This window comes from Vidua macroura, chromosome 3 (genome assembly GCF_024509145.1).
Source record: "Vidua macroura isolate BioBank_ID:100142 chromosome 3, ASM2450914v1, whole genome shotgun sequence".
In the NCBI taxonomy this organism is placed as follows: domain Eukaryota; kingdom Metazoa; phylum Chordata; class Aves; order Passeriformes; family Viduidae; genus Vidua; species Vidua macroura.
Genome location: NC_071573.1, coordinates 25533161 through 25550854, shown reverse-complemented (window position 1 = coordinate 25550854; position 17694 = coordinate 25533161). Strand labels below are relative to the sequence as shown.

Below are 17694 nucleotides of genomic sequence, written 5' to 3'. Positions count from 1 at the left end.
TCAGTACCACCGGTTGTTACACGCGCCGCAACCTGATGCTCGATTTCGTGTTTATTTCCTGCCTCCCACGTGGAAAATGCCCGCGCGGCTGCTGCTGACAGCCCCGCGACGCCCGGCGGAGCCGCTGCCACTGAGCGGCTGCGATGGACGCCGTGCCGCGGGCTGGGCGGCCGCGGACCCGTTTCTCCTAAAGTTTGTGACCCGCGTGGGGCGGCAGCGCCCGCAGACGCGGGTTCGCTCCACAGTCCGATGCTTTACGCGTGAAGGAGGCGCACCCTGGGGCCCCGACACTGCTCTGCGGAAGCCTTCTCTCGTGGAAAACTTTACCGCATGGGGCACCGCACAGCAGCCCCCGCCCACGCGGGGGTGACTCTCCTAAAGTTTGTCACCCACCCCTCTCCACGCGGAGCGGCTGTTGTCCGCCCCTTGCCGGTGCGCGGCAGAGGTGAGCGGGGCGCCCCGTCGGGCCGCTTCTGCCGGCGCTCCCGCCCTGCGTCCGTCCGTCCGTCCGTCCGTCCGTCCGTCCCCGCCGCAGGTGCGCGGCCGCCGCCACCTTCCCGCGGGGGCGGGGCGGGGCGACCCTAACCCCCCCGCGCTCCCCTCTCCTCTCTCCCCGCTCCTGCCAAGTTCTCCCCGTCCCCCCCGTCCGTCCCAAGGAGCCTCCCGATTGGGCGCCGGGCCGGGCCCACGTCACTCCGAGTGTGACGTCTAGTCTTCCTGTTTCCTTCAGCTGTGTCTTAAAGTAAATCTTGTGGCGGTGCGGAGCGCTGCTCGGCTCGGCCAGCCCAGCCCAGCCCAGCCCAGCCCTGCCCCGCGCCGCTCCCGCCGCCCCCGCTCCGCGCCCGCCGCTCCGCTCCGCTCCGCTCCGCTCGGCGCCCGCAGCCCCGCGGCCGCTGCCCGCCCGCGCTCCCGCCCGCGCTCGCCCTCCCTCGCGCGATTATCATATTCATCAGCGGCGGGGCTGCCGGCTGCGCGCGCGTGTCCGCGTGTGCGTGTGTGCGTGTGCGGGGCGCGTGTGGTGTGTGTGCATGTGCGTGTGCGTGTCGCCCTTTCTCTCGTTCCACCGGCAAAAAAAAAAAGCGAGTCTCAGTTTCGTCGCCTTTGCACCGAGTAAGTACCCGATCCCCCTCCGCGCCCCCTCCGTCCCTCCCCGCTTTCTCGGCCTTTTCAGGTCTTTCGGGTTTTTAAATTTTTTTTTTTTTTTTTACCCCTAAATTCGCACTTGCTTGGGCTACTCTAAATGGTCCGGGGGGAGGGGGGCGGTGATGAAATCCCCAGCAAAATATTGATCACCGTTATCAAACCTGTGCTTCTTTTTCCAGGGGGCAAAATTGCAGTGACTTTATTAGCTGAGTAGTTTTAATTCCCCGGTAGATAAAGCGGTAAGGATTTGTGAGCGGTAAGGAGCCCGATGGAGCGCTCACCGTAGCCTGCCCAGGGCTGAAGAGTAAGTGACCTGCTCGTTGTTAGGTGATCCTCCCCCCCTTCCCCTACGCTCTCTCGCTGCCACCTTTTGTGGACCGCTCTTTATTTTATTCCGTGGGTTGGAGGGCAGTTTTGCGGGGACAGAAAGCGCAGCGAGTATTTGGCTTCTTCTTGTTGTTCCGAGCTTCTTTCTCCCCCCGTCCCCACCGAAGTTCCCCATACCCGCTTTAAACTCCTGCTCCGCTCCTCCGAGCCTCCTCTTTGTCCTGTTTATTATAGCTGCCTTGCTTTTTGTCTCTTCCAATTTGCCTGTCATTTGCATGTCGCTACTTCTCCTTTTTAACCCAAGCCGGGAAGGACAGGGACTTTTTATTCTTACTCTTCTTACCCTTGCAATTACTTTTTCATTTCCAAGCGTGGGGCGAGCTGCGAATCGTGTAAATGTATAGAAAATGGGATTTGAGTGGTAGGTAGTGAGCACATGAGAAGAGATCAAATGCAAGTCGCAGGATAAGAGCCTTGATCTGGGAAAAGATTAGGATTATTGGTACTTTCTATTTGTTTGGTTGTTGTTTGTTGATTTTTTTTTTTTTCCTCCGGGGGGGATTTAATTCTTTCTTAGCCGTTGATGGAGATCTTTCTTGGCTTTTTCGATTTTCTGTTTAGCGGCTGAGTGACCCGGCTCACTTTGCCATGTGTTTGCACGGAGTTAAAGCGCAGGAGGGAGCGGTGTTGGGGGGCGTGGGGCCTGCGCGGATGGGGCGCGCAGGGCAGCGCTGGGGGGGGTGGCGCGGCCAGGACTGGAGGGGCGCCGAGATCGCGGGGCTCGACAGGAGCGGGCGGCCCGACGAGCTCCCGGCCCATAGCTCCCCGGCACAGGGCACTCCGCGGGGGCGGAGCGGGGCCGCCCCGGGGCCCGCGGTTCTTTGCAGAGAGGGAGAAAGTTGCGCGGATCCCCACGGGCGCTGCGCGGCGTCTGGTGGGGCAGGGCAGCGCCGCGGGGCCGGGGCAGGTGCGCGGGGCGCGGGCAGGTGCGTGGCGCTGCGCGCAGGGGCGGCGGGGCAGGTGCGCGCCGGGCGGGGCGGCTGCGGAGAGGGATGCAGGGGGTCCCGGCCGCCGCCGCCTCCCTGTGCCGGGAGAGCCGGGGCGGAGGGGTCAGCAGCGGGAAGCGGCGTGGGATCAGTGTCCGCAGGCCGTGCGGGGGGCGCAGGAGGCGCGGCCGAGGCGGGATGGAGCTCCCCGAGGGACCAGCGTCGCGTCTGTGTAGTTGTGCCCCGGCCGCGGAAGAGCGGGTACGCGGGATATTAACTTAATGTCTTTGACAAAGTAGGGGATTTCAGTCAGGGCTGACAAGGGACACGGCTGCAAACTAGAGGTGCCCTTGAATGTCGGGCAAAAGTTGCCAGGACGAGCTTTGGAAAGTCGCTAGTTTCCCACAGGTCCCAAGCGTTCAGCAGACCCCGTGGTGTTTCTGGCTGTATGGCGGGTGTCACCCCAAAGCCATCATCCGGGTCTGGGACTGGGTGGGGAGCACGTGGAACGTATCCACGCATCTGTGGCCATAGCTTGGTGGCAGAAGGTGCTGTGTTGCTGAGAGCAGGGCACAGAAACATGTTTGTGTCGCTGTGAGGTGTAAAAACTCAGATTATTTGTCACTTCCATTGCCTGTAGAGGTTTGGCAATATGCAGGATGAATTATATGGAGGCAGTTTCCTTAGCCGTAGATTTGCATGTGGTACATATCCTTTATGTTTTCTTCTCGCAGTTTTTCTCTGAGTTGCCATCAGTCACTTTAAGTTTACGACCACTGCAGCTCATTTTGCATTTATTTTATCTGCTTTTTGACCAGAGCTTACCTTTAGCAGCAATATCACATTCTGTGAAATGTTTATTAATACTGAAGGGTAGACAGAGTATCAACATTTCAGGAGTTGAACTGTGATAAAAAGTACAATGTATATACTTTTCACTAACAGCTCCCTATTAAATTATTCTGTAAAGTATCCTGTGTTCGCTGAATGGCACTGTCGGTATATACAGTTAACTTCCCTGCCAGCTGAACTCTGAGGCCTCTCAGTTTATATAACTTATCTCTTTTATGATTGCTTGATAAATTGAGATGTTCATAAGAATGGACACATTTTCAAATTGAAAGGTTTAATTTGATTCAGGGCAGAATTGTAAATACTGCAATTTGTAGTCTCTAAATAGTGATTTATTCTGACTCAAAGTGCAGCCTAACTGCTAAATTGAGTAATTTAAGAATTGTGATGTAATGACATCGCGTAGCATGGAAAATATAGTATATTGGAAAACTTGGGCTGAATTCAGAGTAGGAATCTTGAGAACCTTTCGGTATTGTCTCTACACAGAGGCCATGTGAGTTATTTTCTTCATGATCAGTGAAATAACAAGGACCAAACTGGCCTGAGAGGAGGAAAATATTCTCAGTTTTCTACTTTGCGCAGCTTGATTTCTTTTTCTCATTCAAAAGATTTGTTTCCTCAAGCAGTGCCGAGCACGGCTACGTGATGGAGGGCCCTGCATCTCCCCCATTTAAAGGCCTGAACTAATGAGATGCCGAATCCCTCCTGTTACTGAGCTCTGTAGTTGATGGGAATTGCGGATGTTTGGCATTCATAGGAATTGCTGAATACCTTGCTCTATTGGGCCCTGGGTATCACCAGGTTCATAAAACAAGGGTTGCTTTTTCCTTTAAGGCTAAAGAGCAAGCAGCATAATTTTGAAGTAAATCAGGCACTGATTTTTGCTGCTGCTTCTTCTTATGAAGAAATCCTAGTAAAGTAGTTTTTTACTGCCGAAATAGTTCCTCATCATTTCTGCCTTGTTTCAAATTCCTTGATAGACATCTTGGCTAAGGGAGTTGGATAATCTTTTCTCCCAAGAAAACTTGTGTTAGAACTGTACAAAAAGGTAGTACTTTCTCCCAAGAAAACTTGTGTCAGAGCTGTACAAAAAGGTAGCACTTTCCCATTAGTGGCTGATGTGATTTTAGCACTGAACAGATATAGTGAACAGATGTCATCTGTTCTTCGAATTTTAGCTGTGGTTTTGTGCATGAAATGCTGTTGACTAGAATAATTTTTATCCTGTGCTTCCTGGCTGATTCTGGAAAAGCCATACCCTGTGTAGTGCGTTAGAGTGTAAGATCTAAATATTTCTATTAGCAGAAGCATGTTAAATTTCTTGCATGTTATTGGCATAATGGGCTGATATGAAGCAGGCAGACTCTGGACCAAAGAAAGTAGTTGGCTTGTGAAAAGAGGGGAACGATTTCAGCTGTATAAACTGATATCTCCTTGAATTTATCCAAGCATATCCATCAAGTTTAGCACTCTTGTGCTGTGTATTTAATGGCTGTTTATGTTAGTCTAGGGTTCTTCAAAGGGGCTGACGAGGCCGAGTTTGAATTTACATCTCCTTTGCATCCTGTAGATGTTTGAATTAATCTAGGAGAAAATGATCAGCATCTTTCTAGATCAAGATGAGTTAACAAAATTGATTACAAAAATTGATTTATTAATAGTGAGTATGGTTAAATACCTGACATCATGCTCATTTTGACAGACCATTCTAGCCAAAGGTTTGGTAACAGTAACTCTTGGAGACTTAGAAATTAATCTGTTTCCATTTTAAATGTCAATGCATATCAAATGGATACGAAATAAACCCATGTCTGTAGCTGCTGTGCTGTTAAGAGGCTATTCATAGCTACATTGTAATCATATCTCCTTAAACAAAAGATTTGAAAGTAAATTTGTAAATAAAATATTACTGCTGTGTTTATGGATGAACATAGAAAGTGCTGAGGCCGTTGGTATGATTTTTAATTGCATCGGCATGGAAAACATTTGGTTTCTGAAGAAGCCACATTGTGCGAGTTGAGGCTTGAGATGTGGCCGGCAAATTTAACATAAACTATACTTGGCATGCGAGGAGTATCAAAAGCGATGCAGAAACCAAATTTAACCTTCACAAATTTAAAACTCTGTAATTTGGAAAGAAATGGTGATTCTGGAGATTTCTACATAGATCTTGACAACCAAAGCCTATATTGCCAGCTCTGTTTTTCTGGAGAGCTGTACAGAGATTTTATATGTATAGAATATAGTTTTGAGACAATGTGCAGCCAAAGTACTGGTGGCTGTGTAAAGGACACACACTTCCTAATTATTTCTTCCCCTCCCCAATATTTCAGTTCTTATTTATTCAGTTCTAATCTAATCAGTCTTGAATTCTACCTGTTGTGGCTGGGATTTTGCATCCCGCTCTATGTGCCATTCCACTCCTCTTGAGGTGCAAATTGGTTTTGGTCCTCCGAGAATGAAATATTAACTGGCCGTTCAATACCCATTCGGTTTTGTCAGGCTAAAGTAGAACTATTTCTCATATTTAAGCTGAAAGGCACATAAGCCTTAAAGCTGGCAGCCTGGCTGGCTCAGGATAACACCAGGGCAAATGGGAGATGTTGCTTAATACCCAGGTTAAGTGTACGATGCCTTCAGCTTCCATCGAGGGAAGGAGGGGACATCGCTCTGGAGCACCTCCTGCCACATGTTTGTGGTGGCAGAAATGGGCTGTGGAGCAGCGGCTGGTGCGGGGCTTGGGGAGGGAAATGGACACTGGGGAGGAAGGATGCATGGCAATGACCTTCCAACCTGGCGCAGGACAGCCTATTTCCTGAGCTGCTGACTCAAGGGTACAGCAAGCCCTCCCCATGTGTGTCCTTGGCTGGGATTGGGCAAGAGAGAGGGGAACAGTGGTCAGGCACCTCGAATTTTCTGGGAAAAGAGCAAAACTTGTAACCTGACATGAGGTTTCTGGTGTGAGTCTGGGAACGTATTGCTGGCTCTTAATCAAGCATAGCTTGACCGCAGAAAAGGAAGGAAAAGCGTGAAGGTTTTCGGTGTTGGTGGGTTTTGTTTGTGGTTTATTTTCTTTTCCTATTGGCAAGTACTATCTTTATGGTGAATGCCTTCAGAATATCTTTCTTACCTTCAGAAATAAGCAGGAGCTCTTTCAGTTGTCTTTCAATTAGTTTAGATCGATTTCAAATGAACACCACTGGACTGAAAGGTCAAACTCGGCCCTGGCTTATTCTGTGCCAGTGCCTTGGCCAGTTCTTTACAAAAACAACCCTTCTGATATTCCTCAGGTTTTTGGGTTTTTTTGGTGATGGTCTAATTGTAAGGCCTTATTCTGCCCCCTGAAAAACTCCATTTGCATCAGCTGTGAGAAAGTGGGAGACAAGAGACAGTCTTTTACATGCTGCCAAGCAGGGCCTGACTCTACCCCTCACACATAGCAGGATTTTGGTATCCCTGGACTCCAGGGGTGTTGCTTGCAGGGTAGAATGCTTCTTGGTGTGCAGGTGGCAGAATTGGGTCCCTGGAACAGAAATCCTTGTTATCTTATTATTTTCATCATGAGGTAACCAAACTTAATTCGCTTAATGTGCTTTTTGATAAGAAAAGACCTCTGAGGACTTTGACCTGATAACAAGTCAAGGTGTTTGGATTTTGCATCTGAATTAATGATTTTTTTTTTGTTTTAATATATTTTTTATAATTCTTTGCTCTCCTGTATGCAAGCAACCACTAATGTAAACAAACATCATGTCCCTTGCATAGCTCTCTCTGACACTAAATCTCTGAAAATTCTTTTAGTACATCCAGAATACATGAGCAAAGGCTGCAAAATAAACATAATGTTTCTAAGTATTAAAAGCTTTTTTTTTTTTTTTTTTTTTTTCCCATCCTGGTTGCAAACTAAGCATTGACTACTGTCTTGATTTTACAGATTATTTCATGCTGAAATTATGCCTATTTGCATGGATAGTCATTCTTTAAAACTAGCCACAGATGCAGTCCTAGGGAGCACGTAGATGTTTTTACAGGTGAACCGAAAGAGATGGGAGCAATTCCAAAAAGTCTGCATGCTGCCTTTGGCAATATACCCTGTTATTGTGAAGACTGTGCTCTGTTAAGCAAATGTAAAGTTTAATATTAGATAAGCGTTGCATGAAAAATATTTTAATTTTCCTCAGTGTTAAATTTTAAGAAACAGGAAACAGTGTCTAATGCTTTATGTGCAATGTGAGTTTAGCATCACTAGTTAATAAGTCACAAATTATGTCAAGAGCCTTTTACAAAATGCAAGGAAGTGTGTTATCTTTTTATGCTGTGTTCCTGGGAAACAATGAGAGTTCATATAAAGAGAAGGTATCTTCCTTTCTCACGCAGCTGATTGATGTTATTTCTTTCATCTTTCCATATTTTTTTCTCATCTTTTCTGCATGTCACAGGAAATAAGATTCTGTGTATTCAAAGTGCTCCATGTAAGAAGGGCTTCACTGGGCATTTGAGATATTGTTCTTGGAGATTTTTCTAAAGCACAGAGATGTGACACTGAACATGCCTCGTTTCTGCTATGCAAAAAATTTAACATCATGTATTTTAGTGTATGAAATACAGAATCTTCAGCCTTTGGTAGCAGGGCTTGCTTTGAGAATGTAAGTTGCGAAAAGGGAAGGAATGTATGGGGAATTCAAAACACTGTTGTGGCTCGTCAGTGGTACGTACGAGCCTGTGCTAACGAACTACATTTTGGCCTTTATTTGATCACATCGCTGTAAATAGTATAGTACTGATCATAAAATACTTTAATGCATTTTTGCTTTGCTGAATAAATGTTTCCCTAATGATTTAAGAGAGGGTTTTTTTTCCCCCCAGTGGAAGCCTGAATGCGTCTATGATTTCTTTGCCTTTCACATACACATATACCATCCTACCTACAATTATTTGAAAGTTGTTTTTATAACCTTCAAAGGTTTATTTACCAGTTTTGCCTCTCTAAAAAGCAAAACTACAACTGCATTTTTTACATTGCAATTGAATTTTTTTAATCCAAATTTTATACGATTTCTTGTTTTAACAATAAATCTTAAATAAGGAATACTTTCATCTTCTTTTGTAACATGTATCTCAATGCCCTAAATTTAATCAATTGGTTGTCAGAGGCTGTGTTCTTCTAATCTACTCTTTCTTCTGAAGATAAACAGTATCATTTTAGGCATTTGTGCAAGAGAATCATATTACTGGTGCTTAAGCAGTTTTTGCTTTTTTAAATCTTAATCCATCTTAAACCAGTGGAGCAGAAATATTTAAAAATGTTTCATTTCAAGCAGAGTGCATAATAAATTGCAATAATTGTAATGTGCCATAAATCCCAGAGCCTATGCATTTTGCATTTTATTCAGGATTGAGGTCAGGAAATTTGGAGAAATTTAAAGAAAATGATTCATCAGTCCTTTTGTTCTGTTGGCCAGGGTCCCAGGATTCTTGAGCTGAGCCCAGCTGACAAGCTTTTGAAGATGGCACAATAACAGTCCAGTGATGCCTGACCATGACAGCACAGCCCTCTTAAGCAGGCAAACCAAGAGAAGAAGAGTTGACATTGGAGTGAAAAGGACGGTAGGGACAGCATCTGCATTTTTTGCAAAGGCAAGAGCAACGTTTTTTAGTGCCATGAATCCCCAAGGTTCAGAGCAGGATGTTGAGTATTCAGTAGTGCAGCATGCAGATGGGGAAAAGTCAAATGTACTCCGCAAGCTGCTGAAGAGGGCGAACTCATATGAAGATGCCATGATGCCTTTTCCAGGAGCAACCATAATTTCCCAGCTGTTGAAAAATAACATGAACAAAAATGGTGGCACGGAGCCCAGTTTCCAAGCCAGCGGTCTCTCTAGTACAGGCTCAGAAGTACATCAGGAGGATGTATGCAGCAACTCTTCAAGAGACAGCCCCCAAGAGTGTCTTTCCCCTTTTGGCAGGCCAACTATGAGCCAGTTTGATGTGGATCGGTTATGCGACGAGCACCTGAGAGCTAAACGCGCCCGGGTTGAGAATATAATTCGAGGTATGAGCCATTCCCCTAGCGTGGCATTAAGGGGCAATGAAAATGAAAGAGAAATAGCTCCGCAGTCCGTCAGTCCCCGAGAAAGTTACAGAGAAAACAAACGCAAGCAAAAGCTGCCACAACAGCAGCAGCAGAGTTTCCAGCAGCTGGTTTCGGCAAGGAAAGAGCAGAAGCGAGAGGAGCGCAGACAGCTGAAGCAGCAGCTGGAGGACATGCAGAAGCAGCTGCGCCAGCTGCAGGAGAAGTTCTACCAGATCTACGATAGCACTGACTCTGAAAATGATGAAGATGGCAACCTGTCTGAAGACAGCATGCGCTCCGAAACCATGGACGCGAGAGCCGGTGACTCTGTCGGCAGGTCGGACAATGAGATGTGCGAGCTGGACCCAGGACAGTTCATCGACCGAGCACGGGCCCTCATCCGGGAGCAGGAGGTAGCAGAGAACAAGCCAAAAAGAGAAGGTCCTAAGGAGAAAGAGCAAGGGCCAAATGCCTTCCACCCCGAAGGCAAACATTTGGCTGAGACCCTGAAGCAGGAGCTGAACACTGCCATGTCACAAGTTGTAGACACAGTGGTCAAAGTTTTCTCATCCAAGCCCTCCCGCCAGCTTCCTCAGGTCTTCCCGCCCCTCCAGATCCCGCAAGCAAGGTTTGCCGTCAACGGGGAGAACCACAACTTTCACACAGCCAACCAGCGCCTGCAGTGCTTTGGGGACGTCATCATTCCCAACCCCCTTGACACCTTCGGCAGCGTCCCCATGCCTGGCGCCACCGACCAAACCGAGGCGCTGCCCCTCGTTGTCCGCAAAAACTCCTCTGACCAATCCGCCTCGGCCCCGCCGGCTGGTGGCCACCACGCCTCCCTGCACCAGTCCCCGCTCTCGGCCACCGCTGGCTTCTCCACTTCCTCCTTCCGCCACCCGTTCCCACTGCCCCTCATGGCCTATCCCTTCCAGAGCCCCCTGGGTGCCCCATCAGCCTCCTTCCCAGGGAAAGACCGCGCCTCCCCGGAATCCCTTGACCTGACCCGGGAGACCACCAGCCTGAGGACCAAGATGTCGTCGCATCATATGAACCACCACCCCTGCTCGCCTGCCCACCCCCCCAGCGCTGCCGAGGGCCTCTCCTTGTCGCTCATTAAGTCCGAGTGTGGCGACCTGCAAGACATGTCTGAAATCTCACCCTACTCGGGAAGTGCAATATCCTTTTCAAAAGATGAGTGAGAATCGGCAGTGGCTGGTGGGAGAGGACGAGGGGCCATGCTGGTGCCAGGGGGCTTTCCCCAGGTGCTGCAGGAGTGGGGTGCTCACAGGGTGCTGGGGGGCAGCTTGGCGAGGCCAAATAAAACATGTGGTGTTGACTGACAGCACTCTTTCAGCAATGGTGTTCACCTAAAAAAAGCCACTGTCCCTCCCCCAGCCTTTAGTCTTCCTCGTGGGGTCAGGAAGGCAGCCAAACCCATGACTGGAGTGTCAGTGGGTTTCCCTGGGCTGGCAGATCTTTCCTCGGGCAGGGAGGTGATTGAGGGGGCATTACCCTCAGCCAAAAACCGTTCCATCTACGGCCAGGCCACCTCTTCTCCCTCCCCTGCCAGACCAGCGCACAATCCCTGTTGATGGTGTCGGGGCTGGAGCTTGCAGAGAGCCACAGTCTGGTCGTCTGTGAGAGTTCAGCTCTCAAGTGCATAAGGGAAACGAAGCACAAAAGACACAGGTACTGATATATTCAGGCTGCATCAAGTTATTTCCCCCACCCAGAGGTCTGTTCCTCAGCCCTTGTGCAGCTGCCTGCTATGCATGATTAACCTCTGTTCAGCCATACACAGAAATCTTTTGTCCTAACATACACAAAGCAAATTATTTTGGAAAGCCAGAGAGAACAATTAAATATAAAACTTCAGCTGTATTAAATTTACAGGACACTTCCCCTGCTTAAAAAAAAAAAAAAAAAAAAAAAAAAGATGATAATAAAATCTCTCATTTTAGCTCAATAGCAGGCTTTAGTTAGGGTGACAAATCCATCTCTGCCTTTATTTAGGCATATCCAGACATAGTAATCATTTTTTTTTTTTTTTTTTCCCCTGGAAACTAGTACTAGAGGGTTTTTTGGGTTGGTTTTTCTTTTTTTTTCTTTTAGCAGTAATGCTTCCCAGGCCTTCCATCTTTTCCCATAACACACTTTTTGGTCAAAAGATTTTGCTTCCAGGTACAGTGGTATTGAAAGCAAATAAAATACAGTGTCTATCCCATGCTAAAATTGAGGATTTTGCATGAAGAGTAGATGAATAATTTTTCCTAGCTCCAAGACCCCAGCAGAAGGCTGGGCTGGTCCTTCTGCAAGCCCCGGGCCTTAGATGCATCTAATTTCACTCCCAAGATGATGAAAATAATTGCAACAGAATAGCTCTGCCCTTCTCTGGGTAACAGTAGCAATGGTGAGGAACTTGTCCCCTTTGGAGAGGTATGCTGTGGAGGCAGGAGCCTGAGGCTGTGCTTCTTCACTGGGTATCTTCTAGGTGATTGATAACTCTCGTGGTTTTAGAATAATTCAACCACATCTTCTACAGACTTGCTAAATCCTCAGGAGGGTGCAATCAGGGCTCTTGACCTGCTGATTACCTAGATTTCCTATCCCTCCCATGGTAGTGGGCACCACTGGGGCAAGGCAGGTGCTGCAGGTCCCAAGCCCATTACCACCACTCTTTGATCCAGCTTGCGTCTAGTCTGGGTCTAGTGCTGTCTAATCTGTGTGAATAGTCCCATTTCTATAGGTGAAAATGTTTTGTGTTGGAAAGCATCTTCTTCAGGTGCTGGTGTTTTTGAGAACCAGCTGGTAGTGGATGTGGTGTTTGTGGTACCTCTTCCCCAGAAAATGATCTTGTTGAGCGTTGGTAACAGGGAAATCTTCTCTTCACTGACTACATTGTAAGGCAAAAGAGAGGAGGCAGTCTAGAAGCAACATCACTCAGAGGTGGCCCCAATTACCTGGGGAGCTCCAAACCAAAGATCTCTCCTGCATATTGAAATGCAAGTGCAGTGCTTGGAAAGCAGTCCTGAGGTCAACAGGAGAGGCAGCTGAGGGCAAGACTCAGGCCAGGACAATTAAATTCTACTAAACAGTACAGTGGCATACTAATTGTTTTTTGTATTAAAGTAGTTCTCCCATCCTGGGAGAGCAGTGAGGAGAGGAGAAACATGCCAAGAGTGGGAACTAGGAGTAGTTCTAGGGCTGCACTTGATCCTTGCCACCCATGGAGCATCTCTCCCCCATTTCTCCTCCTTTCTACTGCTCATTCTCACTGGTGCTCGCTAATGGAGCTTGTTGCTTCTGCTGAAACAGGGGTGCAAGAGTCCCCTGCTGCTCCAAGGGATAGCCAGGAGAAATGCCTTGTGCTACAGTGATCCTTTTTCTTTTTAACTGCCCCGCTTCTTTCTCTGCCAGCAGGAAAGCACTCTAACTTTCCTACCTAGGCAATAGTGCAGACTGCAGTTTGTTCTGGGTTTAGATACAGACCAGATTTATTAAATAATGCTTCTACATGTGTACGCTGGTATACAGCTCAGCTGTAGGGATGGATGTTTTTCTCCTAGCAGCAGCTTATGTGTCCAGGTAGCTTACAATTTTCCAAGGACAGGCGTGGTGTGGAGGTTGGTTTGTTTCTGGTCAATTCTGTTCTGGCACTTTTATTTTACATGGTTCAATGTGCATGTATAGGGAATGTATTTCTTGAAAGAAGCAGATCTTTCTTCCCTGTAGAAAATAACATCTGTTTTCCTGGACAATGAAGCCAGGATGAAAACATAAGACCAGCAGACACAGCCAAGTTCAGGTTTTAGTAGTAAGTTAAACACTAAACTAGCCTGGGTTTTAGTTTCTTGGGGATTTTTTGGGGGTTTTGTTTGTTTGGTTGGTTTTTTGTTTTTTTTTTTTTTTTTAACCGATGTCTGTAAAATGTATCTGATCATTCTTTGCTAAATTGCAGAAGGAAATGGTTAATGTTTGTGTATGTTGCTAAACAAGATAAGATGCACCTGCAGTCTGAATTCCCATCTTGGTCATGAATGCAGCCTGTATCTTTGCAAACTAATCTGTTTAATCAAATATTAAGTTTTATTCAAATTCAAAAAGAAACAGACAGTGAATTGTTTTTCTGCATGATCTTTCTTTGTCATGCATCCTCTTTGCATCTCAAGAAAAATAGCCTTGTTCAGTCACAAAACATTTGCATAGATCAAAATTGAAGCACAGCAGCAGTTTGTGTGCTGCTAAGACGTCTGTAAAGGTGAAGAAGTTTACCATGTTCTCCCTGGCAGGAGGGCTTAGAAACATTAGTGCAACTTTCTACAATTTTATTTATTTTAAGCAGAATTCCAATCCAACTGGAATAAGTTTCAAAGTCCCAATATGTGAAAGCTATAATTAGTGAATTACAACATCTTGAAATGAGGAGTTATTACATCTGACTAGAATTAAACTAATTAAACTTTAAAAGAAAAGGAGAGATTGTATAGCAAGCTGGATAACTCCATGCTGTTGATAAAACCTGGGCGATGAACGAATGCTGTGCAGCCAGCCAGCCCTTCTTTGGAGGGATTTGAAGATGCTCTGAGATGCAGTTATTTGGAGCTTTGCTGATTAAAACTACCTGAGGTGTAACTTAAGGAGCAGCTTGGCTTTGCTGCTGCGGATTTTTTTTAACCTGTTACAGCCTATTCTTACCAATTTTCCTTCAGCTCAGCTCATGCGTGGGTTAGAAAAGCCTGTTAGAGCGTTTGTGGGGGCTCAGGCTGAGAGTAACAGGAGTGAAAGACCATCTCTGCTGAAAAACATTTTTGCAAAAGAGAAGCATTACCTGGGAGGAGGATTGAAGTGCAAATGAATCAAATGCTGTTTAGTGCCACTCCTGTGCTTCTCCTGTTAAAACATACAAGAGCACGTATATGTCTTGTCCCTATATGTTTTGTTCCCACTCTTTCACTTCCTATTTCTTAGAACTTTGCCATTTTTCTGCTGCTGCTGTGTTAGGTGAGGCAACGTTGTACTATGTAAACCCACAACGCTGAGACTCTCAGGTTGTTTGAACACTGCTTTAGGTTCAGCTGCAGTACACTATTCCTCTGATCTTTTATGTTCCTGAGCAGATGTCTTTCATTAATTTATGGATTTATCATCTTTTCTTTCTCTCCTTTTTTTTTTTTCTTCCCTTTTTTTTTTTTTTTTCTTTACACCTGGCAGCTGGCTCAAGTTTCAGCAGTTATTGTCTATTTTGCATTACCCATAGAATTGAATGTCATCTGTCTTCACAAAGCTATAGCTAAGAGAATTGAGGCAAGCCACACGAGCTGCTGGGACAGAGCTTGTTTGCGTTCCATTCGGCACCCCTCCTCCCTTTACCTCCTTAATATTTATTTGTGCTCGTTTTCTTTCCTGGCCTTGAATGGGGCTTAGCTCGTGTTCGGTACAGCTGTATGTTTACTGAATCTATTTCATCATGAGTCATTGTGCGTGTGTAAGTATCCTGGAAACAGCTAGTGCTTTCTTGGAAGAACAGTTGCTTTTCAGCCCAAGCACTTAAAAAGGAAATTAAGCAATTGGTCAGTTCAGGTTTTGTTTTTTTGTTTTTTTTTTTTTTTTTTTTTTTTTTTTGTTTTTTTTTGTTTTTTTTTTTTTTTTTTTTTGTTTTTTTGTTTGTTTGTTTGGGGTTTTTTTTGGGTTTTTTTTTGTTTTTTTTTGTTTTGTTTTGTTTTTGTTTTTGTTTTTGGTTTTTTTTCTGAAATAGCAATGGGTTATCTAATTCTTAGCTCTTAAGTCTGTCATTAACTATTTTTTTCTAGATTTTTACAGATCATATCTTTTATCACAGTAAAGTGTTAACCTTAGGATCAAGATATACAGATTTGTTGCATATTTGATATTACTTTAAGGCTGCCAAGTGCTTAAGAACAAGTATAATTTTAATAAAAAATGGATTTCTGGGAATTTGAGTCTCAGAGCATCTTTTAATACATGCTTCATTCAATATCAATATCCTCTGGCATTAGAGCAGAAAATATTTAAAAATCCTAAGTGCAGAAGGAATCCAAATGCTTAGACAACTGTCTAATATGCTTAAATCCAGCAAATGTGAGAGGGGTTTTTTGAAGTTTAAGTCCATCCTTGAGCTTGCATTGAAAGAGAATATACACCAAACCCGATGTTAACATGTTGTCGGCATCAGAGGAATTGTAAATTAAGGAGACTCAGGATTACTTTTTTTCTCTCCTACTGGAGTTCCCCTTTGGACCCCCACTTTCCTGAAAGGATCACATAGCAAAATGGATTTCTGGCATAGAAGTTTTGATTTGTCTAAAACTCTTATCACTGAGCAATAGGTGACAGCTTGCTACTATTATTTCACTTACGTATTTTGACAGATGGCACTGCAGAGTGTAATGCTCTTTTAGACTTCTCTATCAGTCTAATGGAGGTAACTGGAGGTTCTTTCAACTCTTCTCTTGGCACAAGAAGTATGTCAGTCATAAATTATCTTCTTTGTAATCATTAAGCATCTAAAACAAAATGCAAGTTCAGCTGAGCCATTTTCCATGTACTTCCAGATAATAAGAGGTTTTTAAACTAATATTGTCAATGCCTTCTTTTTTTTTTTAATGCTACATTTTTCTAATCTAAAAATGAACTTTGTAACTAAAATAAAGGGAGAGGGTTTCAGCAGATTTCAGGAATTAGTGAAAAAGAGTAGTGAAAATTTTGCTGAAAAAGCCTAGCTAATCATCAGTAGGCTGCTGATAAAAATTAGTCTGGGTTTCCCATCTCGAGGCCTGGAGTGGGATGTTCTGTGCTGACATGCACCCGGCTGTAAGGCAGAAGAGGCACCTTGGCTGCAATGCATCTACCAACTTGGTTGACCTTCCCCCGCCATTAGGTGTGAACTGAGCGAAATTTCCAACAACTGTGTTTAGGAGAAACAGTCCTTAGAGAAGCTTCTGGGAAGAACCCTTAATTGACCTTGTGGGGGCCACATTGATTTTCTCCACGTGCATCTTCATTCCTGATAAATTATAAAGCCATTAATTTGCTGAGGAAATGGCAAGGCCAGCCTGCGGCACAGATGTGACCAGACCCGTCCTAGCACGCAGTTCACAAAAGGGAGCCAAGAAGCTGGGAGAAAAATCAGCAAGCCGAGATTGTTATGGTTAGCTTCACATTCCCTTGGGAACTCTTTTAGTTGCTTCTGTTTACAGATCTAAAAGGTAATGATGTTTCCAGGATAAATAGGCTGCCTTATAGGGTAAGTGGCCATTTATTGATCTGCTAGCCCTCATGTATTGATTGGTTAGCCCCAAATACAGCTCTGTTCTCCAAGGAGTTAACTGTGTAAATCAGGAGGTGACAAGTTTGTGGCAGAGAGATTCAACGGCCAAGGGGCTCTGCCTGCTACAGATTTCACTTTGATTTGCAGGCGAGCCACTGGAGCAAAGCAGCAGCAGGACTAGGGAGATCTACCCAAGATGTTAAAATTTATTGACACGAATGGAACAGGTGAAATGTGCTGTCAGTGTAAAACTGCTCGAAATCATAAAGTGCCTCTGATTGTCTTACATGCATTGGTTTTATTGTGTGCAAGCAGCACAACACCGAGAGGAAAAGAAACTTTAGCTGGCACTGCAAAGGAGAAGGAGAAAAAAGCTCCCGATAAGTTTTCCGCAGCACATGCTTCCTGCATTTGTTTCCGTAGCAACAAGTGAATGTACATATGGTACACAATCTGTAAACTTGCAAGGTCCCTGAGACCCAGCACCTAAACTGATAGGAAACGCAGGGTTAAAGTTACATGGCCTCTCATCCCATGTTTGCCTGTTTTACAGAAGATTACAGCGCAGCAGTTCAGATGTTAATTATTTCTCCTGTAGTCTGGGGAACCGTATTTAACGGGGCACTTTGCTAGCTCTGTATGTTCAGAAACAGCTTTCTCAAGAAAAGAATTTTCCTTTACTAATTCAATCCTACATGCAGGAAGGCTTGTCACCGAATCACTTGAAAAAGGCCAAGCTCATGTTCTTTTACACCCGGTACCCAAGTTCCAATATGCTGAAAACCTACTTCTCAGATGTAAAGGTAAGAAAATCTTTTCCCCCTCCTTCTTTCTCCTTACTGCATGCTGTATTTTCTCACAAAATGTTTTATCATGTTAGAGATTTGTAATATTTCTGGGTACATAAAGGTTACATCCTGACCTTATTCACTTGTTTTTCCTGTTGAGGTGTACCCTGCTTGCCTGCTTGTGCCTGGATAAGGAAAGAGAATGTTTCTAAATCTAAAAAAAATAGAAAT

The 17694-nt window shown here is 45.4% G+C and overlaps 1 protein-coding gene across 1 annotated transcript in view; it reads left to right on the top strand.

Annotated features, from left to right (window-relative positions):
- The first annotated feature begins 1024 nt into the window (after positions 1-1024).
- The window catches only part of PROX1 (prospero homeobox 1), a 44366-nt gene continuing 27696 nt past the window's right edge, over positions 1025-17694 (top strand). Inside the window, exons 1-3 of the mRNA XM_053973689.1 lie at positions 1025-1110; positions 8774-10562; positions 17371-17478. Of these exons, the coding sequence (XP_053829664.1) occupies positions 8841-10562; positions 17371-17478 (1830 nt within the window). The 5' untranslated portion in view covers positions 1025-1110; positions 8774-8840. The remainder of the gene's footprint in view (positions 1111-8773; positions 10563-17370; positions 17479-17694) is intronic.